At 63.0% G+C, this 10,250-nt stretch overlaps 2 protein-coding genes across 2 annotated transcripts; both read left to right on the top strand.

The window, feature by feature from the left end:
- The first annotated feature begins 477 nt into the window (after positions 1–477).
- On the top strand, positions 478–4,915 carry GOLPH3L (golgi phosphoprotein 3 like). The gene is made up of 5 exons (XM_035346690.1): positions 478–719; positions 3,348–3,479; positions 3,644–3,758; positions 3,987–4,493; positions 4,557–4,915. The coding sequence occupies exons 1-4, from the start codon at positions 546–548 to the stop codon at positions 4,412–4,414; spliced, it is 849 nt and encodes a 282-aa protein (XP_035202581.1). The 5' UTR covers positions 478–545; the 3' UTR covers positions 4,415–4,493; positions 4,557–4,915.
- A 1,248-nt stretch (positions 4,916–6,163) lies between these two features.
- On the top strand, positions 6,164–8,976 carry ENSA (endosulfine alpha). Its single transcript, XM_035346691.1, has 4 exons — positions 6,164–6,346; positions 7,045–7,170; positions 7,917–8,248; positions 8,296–8,976. The coding sequence occupies exons 1-3, from the start codon at positions 6,290–6,292 to the stop codon at positions 8,085–8,087; spliced, it is 354 nt and encodes a 117-aa protein (XP_035202582.1). The 5' UTR covers positions 6,164–6,289; the 3' UTR covers positions 8,088–8,248; positions 8,296–8,976.
- The last annotated feature ends 1,274 nt before the right edge of the window (positions 8,977–10,250 follow it).

The raw sequence follows: 10,250 nt of genomic DNA, 5'->3' as shown, positions 1-10,250 counted from the left end.
TTCCCCGGTGCCGGCCCCCCGCTGGGTTTTACCGGAGCCCGGGCAGCGCTGTCCCGGGTTCTCTTCCTTCATCGGCCTCTCGACTCCTTCCCCAGCCCCGACCCTCGCCCCCGGCCGCTCTCCGGACTTCCAAGCGAGGCTCCGAGCTCAGCTCTTGGGGCCAGGGGAGGCTCGGAGGCCACCGGGATAAATCCCGAGAAGAAGCCGGGGCTGCCCCGGGGTGCTGCCACCAGTCCCCGGGCATGAACCGGGTTCTTAACCCCGTCGCCAAGCCGGAGGTCGCCTGGGCGTGAAGGCTCGGTCGCCGACCCGATGTCTCGCCACCTCCATGGAAGCACAACCGCCTGCTTCAAACACGTCACGGGGCGACGGGCGGCCGCTCCCCGCCGGTGACTCTTGTACAGCCATCGCAGGGCGGGCAGGCGAGCTGTGATTCCCCCGGGGGAAAAAGGGCGAAGCCTCCCCCATCGCCTCGCCGACCCCTCTGGAGGCCGGTCCCAGCCGCAGCCCCTCGTGCGTGGCCCTCAGCCCGGCCGCGGGTGGCGATGACGACGCTGACGCACCGGGGCCGCCGCGGGGACGCGGGTGGGAGCGTGGGCAAGAAGCTGGACGACGAGGAAGAGGCGGCCGCAGAGAGAGACCCGGAGGACGATGACTCCAAAGGCACCCGCCTGACGCTGATGGAAGAGGTGCTGCTCCTGGGACTGAAGGACAAGCAGGTAAAGCGAGGCTGCGGGTCTTGAAACGAGGCTGCAGGTCTTCAAGCGAGGCTGCAGGTCTTAAGGAGAGGCTTCAAGGGAAACCCACAGCCCCGCGCTGCCTGGGGGTGAGGCTCTCGTGGTGGAGGCGCCGTGGGTTCCTCGGGTCCCCCCTCAGCAGCCTCTGCCCGCCCAGCTCAAACCTCCCTCGGGCTGAGCGGCGAGGGCGGCTCGCAGAGGCTGCGGGGAGCTGTGGGGGGAACAGGGCTGCGCGGCGCTGCGGCCACCCGCTTGTGCTCGCTGCCAGCACCGAGGGCATTGGGCAGCGGGGGCCTCACCTCGTGTGCCAGCCCCGGCGGGGGTGCAGAGGTGCCCTTGCGCCGTTTGCTCTTCGCCAAAACCCTCTTTGAGAAACGGCAGGGGCAGGTTTTGAGGGAAGGGGGCAAGGAGACAGAAAGTGGCTGGAGCGGGATGAGCTCCCCGGTGGCTGTCGTTCGCTGCTTGAGCAGCGCCGGGGGCGATCGGAGCGCTTGGTTATCGGCCCCACAGCTCGGCACCTTTCTGCTTCCTCCACATCAATGCCTTCACCTGGTTCGGGGCACGGCGCTACTGCTCCTCCCCTCAGCCAAAACGGGGAAAATGAGGCAAGGGGAGGCTCAGCAGGGGCCCGAGGCGCTTCCTGAGGCAGCGACAAGTGCAGAGGGGTGCGAGGTGCCTGTGCTTCCATCCCCTGGGGTCCCGGTGGTCCTTGAATGAGCCTGGGCAGGCGCCTCATGTCCCCGGCCCTGCTCTGGCCGTGGTTTTCTGGCAGGGACGGATGCGGCAGGGGGCTGCTGGCCAGCAGCTGAGGGCTTGCCAAGCTCAGCGGGGAGTAGCAGGAGAGCGGGGCTATCAGGGGAGCATCACGCAAATAACTTGGGAGCAAATATTTGAGAGCAGCGTGGCACGGCTTCCTTCCTTCCTGGGCTACGTTAAGCGTTCTTGGTACGGTTTGTGTACTCCTGGGAATGGCCCCACAGCCACCAGGAAGTTAGGAGAGCGCAACAGCTAAGGGGAGAAGGACTTGTCTCTCACCTCCTTTGTTTGTTTTTCATCCTGTCCTTCCGTGTTTCTCTACCTGAAGGCAAGACACGGGCAGCAGACCTCATGGTCCACCCTCATTTTGATGAGCAGGGGGAAATAATTAAAAAAATAATAATTAAAAAGACAATTTTAGCTGAACCCAATGCGCCCACAATGCAATTTCATTATTTTAAGTACCAGTCTGTCCATGTAGGGGACACTGGATGCACACCAGCATTTGCGACCCGTCTGATTTCAGGAGCTGATATTAGCCAAGGAGCTTTCAACGTCTCTGATTTCAGACCCCTTAAAATTTGGGGGGCGAAATGTGCCTTCCAGCCCAATGAACCAAAGCCTTTGCTCACCTCTGTGCCCTTTTTCAGAGAATTGGATCCTAAAGGGCACGTGCAAAAAAAAAAACAAACCACAGTGCCTCTCCCAGGGAAGGAAATCAGCATGTCTTAGCAGGGCAAGCGTGAAGGGTTGCTTTGTCTTCGCTCACAAGGAAATGAAGAAAGCAAATAAAGATTTTAATTTATTTTATGACTCCCTGTGCTGAGCAAGCTGAACAACCCGGTGTCCAGATGCACTGTACAAACAGACACGCTGGGGACAGGAGGTTACCCATATGGACTATAAAAGCTTCTACGCAGGAGGCCGCCAGCTCTTGGCCTTCCTGCCTTGGGAAAGGCTTCTTGGGTTGCTTTGTCTGTGGTCTCCCAGCAGCTCTTAGAGCTGCCCTTTCCCCTCTTCCTCCCCATTTTCTCAAAGAAAAGCACCAAGGAAAGGGAGTGAGGGCCAGGAACAGGGCACAGCACCCGGCCTCATCCACCCTTCGGGTGCAGTGAGTTTGTCCTGGGGCCATCCTGAATCTCTTCCACCGCAGCTGCAGCCCCGGCCTCTGTCTGCCACGCAGTGGAGGCGGAGAAGAGGCTGTTCCCTTCATTTTGCAGCTGGCTTTTATGCCTTAGGGCCCGCTGACTTCATCCTGCCTCCAGATCTCTTCCCAGACTGAGAACCCCATGCAACCAGCAATCCCTCCAGGACCATATTTCCCAGCCCTCTGCACCTTCTCGTTGCTCTGCCCAGCACCATATGGACTCAAGAGCCCGTGGTTCTCAGGGCAGGGCTCCAAAAAGAGCACCTGGTGTGAAAGGTGTTGAGTTTGGCCTGACTCAAGCACTGCCCAGCTCATTGCAGCCTTTTCCATGAAGAAAGGACTAGAGGGAATGGCCTCAAGTTGCACCAGGGGAGGTTCATGTTGGAAATGAGGAGACATTTCCTCTCAGAAAGAGCGGTCAGGCGTTGGGACGGGTTGCCCAGGGAGGTGGTGGCGTCCCCGTCCCTGGGGGTGTTCAGGGAAAGGTTGGACGTGGTGCTTGGGGACGTGGTTTAGTGGTGACAGTGGTGGCAGGGGGGTGGTTGGACCAGATGAGCTCGGAGGGCTTTTCCAACCTTGATGATTCTGTGATTCTTTGATTCTGTGAGGGGACATTGGGGGTGGGGGGTCTGTGGAGATGGCACGGAGGACTGCTGTGGGGCTCTGGCTGCTTGTCCCCACCATCACACGTGTCCCCATCCCTGCAGGGCTACACCTCCTTCTGGAACGACTGCATCTCCCCGGGCCTGCGCGGCGGCATCCTCGTCGAGCTGGCACTGCGGGGCCGCATCCAGCTGGAGCCCCTCACCGCCAGGAAGAAGCGGCTGCTGGACAGGAAGGTGATGATGGCGATGGGGCCGAAGGGGTGAGGCGGTGTCATGGGTGCCGGCCATCCCGTGTGTCCCCCACACATGCATTCACACGCCCCGCGGTGGCTTTTCGGCATGCTTCAATGCCTGCCCGCGTCCCAGCCTGATGGCGCCTCGTCCTTTTGGCCTCCCAGGTGCACCTGAAGTCGGACACTCCAACGGGTGACATCTTGCTGGACGAGACCCTCCGGCACATCAAGGCCACGGAGCCTGCAGAAACGGTGCAGACCTGGATAGAGCTGCTCACGGGTAGGCACAGCAAGAGAGAAGTCACAGTCGTGGCGTGGCTTGGGATGGGTTGGGTTGGGTTGGGTTGGGTTGGTGGGGAGCTCAAAGCCCACCTTGTTCCTGCCCCCACCCCCTCCAGCCTGGCCTTGGGCCCCCCCAGGGATGGGGCATCCACAGCTCCTCCGGGCAGCCTGGGGCTGAGCCAGGCTCCATCCACCCCGGCCTCCGACACAGTTTGCTTCTCCTCAGGGGAGACCTGGAACCCCTTCAAGCTGCAGTACCAGCTGCGGAACGTGCGCGAGCGCATCGCCAAGAGCCTGGTGGAGAAAGGCATCCTCACCACGGAGAAGCAGAACTTCCTCCTCTTCGACATGACCACGCACCCCGTCAGCAACGCCGCCGAGAAGCAACGCTTGCTCAAGAGGCTGCAGGAAGGCGTGCTGGAGCGCTGGGTGGGTGACCCGCACCGCATGGACCGCAGGACTCTGGCTCTCCTGGTGCTCGCCCACTCCTCGGACGTGCTGGAGAACGCTTTCAGCAGCCTGGAGGACGACCGGTACAAGGTGGCGATGAACAGGACCAAGGAGGTCCTTGACGCAGATCCAGAGGTGGAAGCTGCCAAAGGCAGAGGCACGGAGATGATCTGGGCCATCCTGGCGGTCTTCAACAAGGCCTGAAGCCCTGCGGGGTGGGCAGCAGAGCTTCGCCTGCCTCGGCGCGAGGCCACGGGCTCCCTTGGCACCGGGTGGTAGCGGGAGGCTCTGCTCTGCAAGGCCCAGATCTGGGGGGTCATGAGGCCCCCTGGGCCCCCTCTCCCCTGGGCATGAGGCCCCAGGGCCGCTGCAAACAGAGGCTGGTGCCTTCAGGGAGCGGAGGTGACTGCCACCAGCAATGCTGAATGCCTGCTGTGACGGCACCGAAGCGCTTCACCGGCCAAATCGCGATGGGAAGGGGGTCAGACCCCCGTCAGGAACAACCCAGTCCCCCCCTTCACCTCCTTCCCCTGCATGCGATTGCGAGACGGCCCCGAGCCTCCGGGCTGTGCTGCCCTGCAGTCCTTTTTGGGAAGGGGAAGAGCTCACTGTGATTTTTTTTGTTTATTTGTTTTAATTATTATTATTTTCCTTTCTCCTCTGCCACTTTAACTCCCCGCAGTGAATATGAATGTGTTTCTGGGTATTTAAGCCTCCTTCTAATAAAAGGGTTTGGTGGTGGAAGGCGCGTCGGCAGCTGTGGCACGGCAGGTCCTTGGGGCTGCCGGTGGCACGGGGACACCCCAGGCTGGGCTCCCGCACCCCAGGGCCCCTCTGTGAGACCCAGACCTGTCCCCAGGGACGCAGATCCTCGTGGGCACCTTCCTGGGGCCACCAGGAAAAGCAGCAGGTCGCTGCTGGTGCCTGTGGGGAGCGCGGGCAGGGAGCCTGCAGCACAACGTGGGGGCGTGAGGAAGGCACGGGGCCATGGGGACAGCGTGGGGACGTTGCAGGACGTGGGGATAATGTAGGGACATGGGGATGTTTCAGGGGGATGGAGACATTGCGGGGCTTGAGAAAATTATGGGCGTGGGGACGGTGTGGGACATGGGGACAGTGTGGGACATGGGGGCAGTGCAGGGACATGCAGATATTATGGAGCTATGGGAAAATGGGACATGGGGACATTTCAGAGCTATGGAGATGTTGTGGGACTTGAGAAAATTATGGGTCGTGGGGACAGTGCAGGGCCATGGGGACACTGTGGGCCATGGGGACAGTGTGGGACATGGGCACAATGCAGGGACATGGGCACAATGCAGGGTCATGCGGATTTTATGGTGCTATGGGAAACTGGGACACGGGGACATATGGAGACATCGCAGGACATGCTAAAATTATGGGCCGTGGGGACATTATAGGGCCGTGGGGACATTGCAGGGCCACAAGGCTATGGCGGGACCATGGGGACATTATGGGGCCATGAGGGTCCTGCACAGGGCCACCAGGACGATGCCCCAATTCAGGACATTGGGGGCATTGAGGGGGTCAGTGTGGGTGCTTGAGGACACTGGGGTGTACTGGGAGCACTGGGCGGGGGGGAACTGGGAGCACCCGGGGGACGCTGGGGGGCACTGGGAACTCTGAGGGGTCCCAGGGGCGGCTGCGGCCCGCCAGGAGGCGCCCGGGCCTGCTCCTGCAGCCGAGCTGAAGTCCCGCCCCACCCCCCCCCCCAATGGGTCCCCGGCCTCAGTCCTTCTGCCTATTGGTTCTTTCCAGCGTCAATCAAGCTGAGGGGTTCCCTCTCCGCGCTCACGCTGTCTCACTTCCCATTGGCCCGCCGCAGCTCCAGCCGGGGTGGCTAAGCCCCGCCTTTCTCCCCGCCCCCCCGCGACCGCTGATTGGTTGGAGGTGATGTAAGCGTACCCTCCTCCCCGCTCCCATTGGATGGCCGCCTGTCCGTCAGACTGCCGAGGCGGCAGGGGGCGGCAGCGGCCATTTTGGAGCAGAGAGCGGGGCCGGGCGGCGCGGAGGCAGCGCGGAGGCAGCGCGGATCCACCGGGGTCGCCGCTCCCTGCCATGGCCGCCCCGCTCGGCACCGGCACCCGCACGGAGGAACCCGGGCAGGAAAAACAGGTGGGAACCCCCGTAGCGAGCCCTCCGAGCTCCCTATTGGCTGGGTAGCGCGTCAATCTTCACCTCCCCGCTCGCTCATTGCTTGCTGCCGCTTTCCTTCTGAGTAACGTTGGCCTCTCATTGGCTGCGGGGCAGGAGGGGGGGGCGGGACTTCCGGGAGAGGCGGGGAAAAGGTGGCTTGTGTGGAGGGGAGCGCGGGGGGTTGTGGGATACTGGGGGTGCGGGGCCGGGGCCGGGGCCGGGGCCGGGGCCGGGGCCGGGGCCGGGGCCGGGGCCGGGGCCATCCCTCGCAGGGCTCCCGGCTGGGCCCCGCAGCCCCCGGGATGCGCCCGGGCGGGGTGACAAGGCCCGAGCTGTGCCCCGCGGGGATGCCGCAAGCACCGGTGAAAGCTGCCCTGGGGTTATCCGGGGAATCCGCCTGCACCGGCGCTGGCTGTGGGGCTCTGCTCCCAGAGGTCAGGGCCCATCCCCGCAGTGCCACCGGGCCAGGTCCCCACCTGGCTCTGCCAGCACCAAGCCCTGCTGGCAGGGAGCAGCCGTGAGAAAAGGCTCGAAAAAACCCTCCTGGATGGGGGAAGAAGCTCCTCCAGCAGCAGTCGGCAGTGTTTGGAAGCCGGTGAAGATCCCGTGGCGGTGTCGCGGCTGCGTTTTGTCCTCCCACGGGGCTGGAGCGCCTTCAGTCCCCTCTTATTTTCCAGGATGCGCAAGAGAAGGAAATCGTCATCCCTGAGAGAGCAGAAGAGGCGAAGCTGAAGGCGAAATACCCCAACCTGGGCCAGAAGCCCGGAGGCTCCGACTTCCTCATGAAGAGGCTGCAGAAAGGGGTATTTATTGCTCGGCCACGTCCTCTTCTCCCTTCCCCAGGCTCTGAGCAGGTGCAAAGGGCACGGGGAACGCCAGCGAGTCAGGCAGCCGCACCTCAGCGTCAAACCTCTCACCGTGCTCCTTGGAAATGTAACGAAATCCTCCTCAGAGCCAGCTGCAGCCGCTGGGGTCGCTGCTGCTGGCTCTCCTCCTCACAGAGGCTGGGGCAGGGAACACAAATCCCTTCTGAGCTCCCCAGCTCCGAGCGCACGATGGCTCCTCGCCGCCGCGCTGGGGCTGGCTCGGTGCTGCCTTCTCAGGGGCCTCTGTGCCTGCTCTGTCGGTGACACAAACGCCGGGAATGTCGGTTTGAGGTGCCAGTTCCTAAAGCAAGAACAACAAAAACCCCGGAGGGTTATTTCATTGCTTGGCACGAAGCGGGCTTTTTTCCCTGCTCGGTTTTGGCTGCGGGCTCCTGTCTGCGACCTGCGTGGCGCCAGCAGAAGCCCTGGCGCGGGCCAGGCTCTGCTCCCTGGGGCAAAAATCCTGCCTTTGTGCCTGCGGGCCGTCTGCTCGCCCCCCCCGGGATGAGCTCAATCAGCTGTGCCCTTCCCCTTGCAGTCCCATTTCGTGTACCGACCCCGGCGGCCCCGTAAAGAATCTCGTTTGTGGCCCCACGCGCGCGTCTCGGCCGTGCCCCGCCGCTCGGCTGCGAGTGCCGCCAGCCGCTTCAAAGTAACCCAACCCCCATCTCCCCCTTTTTCAGCAAAAATACTTCGATTCCGGCGACTACAACATGGCCAAGGCGAAGATGAAGAACAAGCAGCTGCCGAGCGCGGGGCCCGACAAGAACCTGGTGACGGGAGACCACATCCCCACGCCGCAGGACCTCCCGCAGAGAAAATCCTCGCTTGTGACCAGCAAGCTGGCCGGGTAGCCTGCGCTCGCAGGCTGTTTGGTTTTGGTTTTTCCCTCTTTTTCCTTTTTCTTTGGTTATTTGGATTGAACTTCACTGTACCGTAGGGCTGGGAGCACCAGAATCCACGTAGTTGATGAGTATTCACAGCAAACACACACCAAACCCTAGCAGAGGTGTCGGTAGCCCGGGCCACGCTCGGCGGATTCGGTTGGGCAGTTCCTTTTAGCGAGCCGGTTTGCTGCCTTCGTTTCCACCCTGTTGGGAGCCGTCCCTGCTTGCAGAGATGATTTTTTTTTATTATGATTATTTTATTTTTTTCTCCCCCTCTTGCCTTTTGGTTTCAGGCTTGAAAAACAAAGCGAGGGCGGCGCGGGGGCTGCGGGGCTCCGCGCGGCCGAGGGGCTTTGTGCAGGGTCAGCGGAAGGGCCCCGAGGGCCGCGCTGAACCCGAGCCGAGCTCCGTCCCCGTTCCGGAGGCGAGGGGAGGGCGAGCGGACGCCGTTGGCTTTGGGGATTCCCAATGGGACGGGAGAGAAACCGCAGGAGGGAGGCAGCGGGCGGCACAGGTACGGCTTTCCTCGGGCGCGTTTCGAGTGCTGGCGCCACGATCCCTGCCGGGGCTGCTCCCGTTTGCTGCTGGGTGGTTCGGAGAGACCCCGAGCGAGGGGATTTCCCTCGGGGGGGGGGACGAGGAGTGGAGCGGGGACGGGCGCGCCACGTCCTCAGCTCCCCCTCCGGTCCCTGCGTGACCCGGCCAGGGCAGCGGCTGCACGGCCTCCTCGTGCTCTGCTGCCTGTCCCAGCTGTGTTGTAAATAGATAACGAATCGTATAGATAAAAATATATATAATTTTGTACATCTTCATCTCTCTTCTTTTCTAGCGGGCCGTGCTTTAAAAATAAAAGTAAGGGGGGGGGGGGAACAAAAAAAAGGCAAGATAGGGAAAAATGCGAAGCGGGGCCACCCCTGTGCCGAGTGGGGACAGGGAGGGGACAGCTCCGCCACCACGACTTCCCCCAGCACACGGGGAGGAAGCAACTGTGACGACAGAGGATGAGAAGCAGCAAGAGCAGCTCCGGAACGTGACTGCGGCGTGGCGCGGGGTCACGTCCCGCTGTCGGGATGCCCAGGGGGCTTTTTTGGGGGTTCCTTTGAGGCAGGAGGGGCTGAGGCAGCTGAGCTCCTGCGTGCCGGAGGGGGGCAGGTGGAAACCCTGGGGGGTTTCAGCAGGTTGGCAGAGCAACGCTCGCCCCTAATTCATCCCCATCCTTTTGGGGGGGGGGCTGAAGCACCCCTGTACCCCCCCCGTAGGGTGCTGGGGGCCACTGGGGACACCCGGACCTGTCCCCAGCACCACGCCGCTCCTCAGCTGAGCAGCCCCGGGGGCACCGTGAGGGGCATTTTTCCCCCTCCTGCCTCCCAAACGAGCACCGGCCCCGTCTCCGGGCCGTGCACGGGGGGCTCCCGGTGCCCCCCGCTCCCCCTTTTTCCCCCCCCCCACATCGGCAATTTTACGATCCCAACCCCGAAGCAGGGGCTGGGGCCGGCTGTTTGCGCAGGGACGCGCTGTTCCAGCCCGGTGCCAAGTATGCGCCGGCGTTTGTTTGTGCCGCAGAGCTTGGCACCGCCGGGGAAATATGTGCCGGGCGCTGCCCCGAGCCGCCGGAACGAGCCCAGCTCGCCTCTGTTTTTGCTCCCGCTGCCAAGAATTCGCTTCCCGACAAGGACGCGTTCCCTGGGGGCCGCGAGAAGGGGTTGGGGGGGCTGGGATTTGCCTGGCCCTGCTGCTCACGGGGATGGAGAGGAGCTGGCGACGGGGCCGGGGGGGTGGGGGGGGTGGGCACACGTCCCCAGCTCTTCGATGATCTGGGGCAAAAGTGCGTCGGGGCGCTCGGGACGAGGCCGTGCCCTGCGCTAACCGCAGCTTCCTCCTTCGCTGTCCCCGCCGGCGGGTGGTGACGTTCGGGATGGCTTTGCCCCCCCCCCCAAAAAAAAAAACCACGGGGGTTCTTCGCGTTGGCAGCTCCCTGGGGTCCTCGCTGCCCAACCTGGAGGAGGAAAACCCATTGGAGGGGCTCTTGGGATTTCCTCCCCACGGCCCCCCCCCCGGAGTTTCCCCACGGCCACCTGCAGGGGGGCAGGGATTTCCACGGCCCTTTTTTTTTTGGGGGGGGGGGGGGGG

This window comes from Oxyura jamaicensis, chromosome 25 (genome assembly GCF_011077185.1).
Source record: "Oxyura jamaicensis isolate SHBP4307 breed ruddy duck chromosome 25, BPBGC_Ojam_1.0, whole genome shotgun sequence".
Classification (NCBI taxonomy): domain Eukaryota; kingdom Metazoa; phylum Chordata; class Aves; order Anseriformes; family Anatidae; genus Oxyura; species Oxyura jamaicensis.
Note: the sequence above shows the minus strand (reverse complement) of the source record. Positions and strands in the feature narration are given on the sequence as shown.

Excerpts from the sequence above, each read along its gene's own strand:
- ENSA (XM_035346691.1), top strand. The coding sequence starts at position 6,290 with ATGGCCGCCCCGCTCGGCACCGGCACCCGCACGGAGGAACCCGGGCAG. Across the intron at positions 6,347-7,044 it reads AACCCGGGCAGGAAAAACAG|GATGCGCAAGAGAAGGAAAT; the intron begins GTGGGAACCCCC and ends CTTATTTTCCAG. Across the intron at positions 7,171-7,916 it reads TGAAGAGGCTGCAGAAAGGG|CAAAAATACTTCGATTCCGG; the intron begins GTATTTATTGCT and ends CCCCTTTTTCAG.
- GOLPH3L (XM_035346690.1), top strand. The coding sequence starts at position 546 with ATGACGACGCTGACGCACCGGGGCCGCCGCGGGGACGCGGGTGGGAGC. Across the intron at positions 720-3,347 it reads TGGGACTGAAGGACAAGCAG|GGCTACACCTCCTTCTGGAA; the intron begins GTAAAGCGAGGC and ends CCATCCCTGCAG. Across the intron at positions 3,759-3,986 it reads CTGGATAGAGCTGCTCACGG|GGGAGACCTGGAACCCCTTC; the intron begins GTAGGCACAGCA and ends GCTTCTCCTCAG.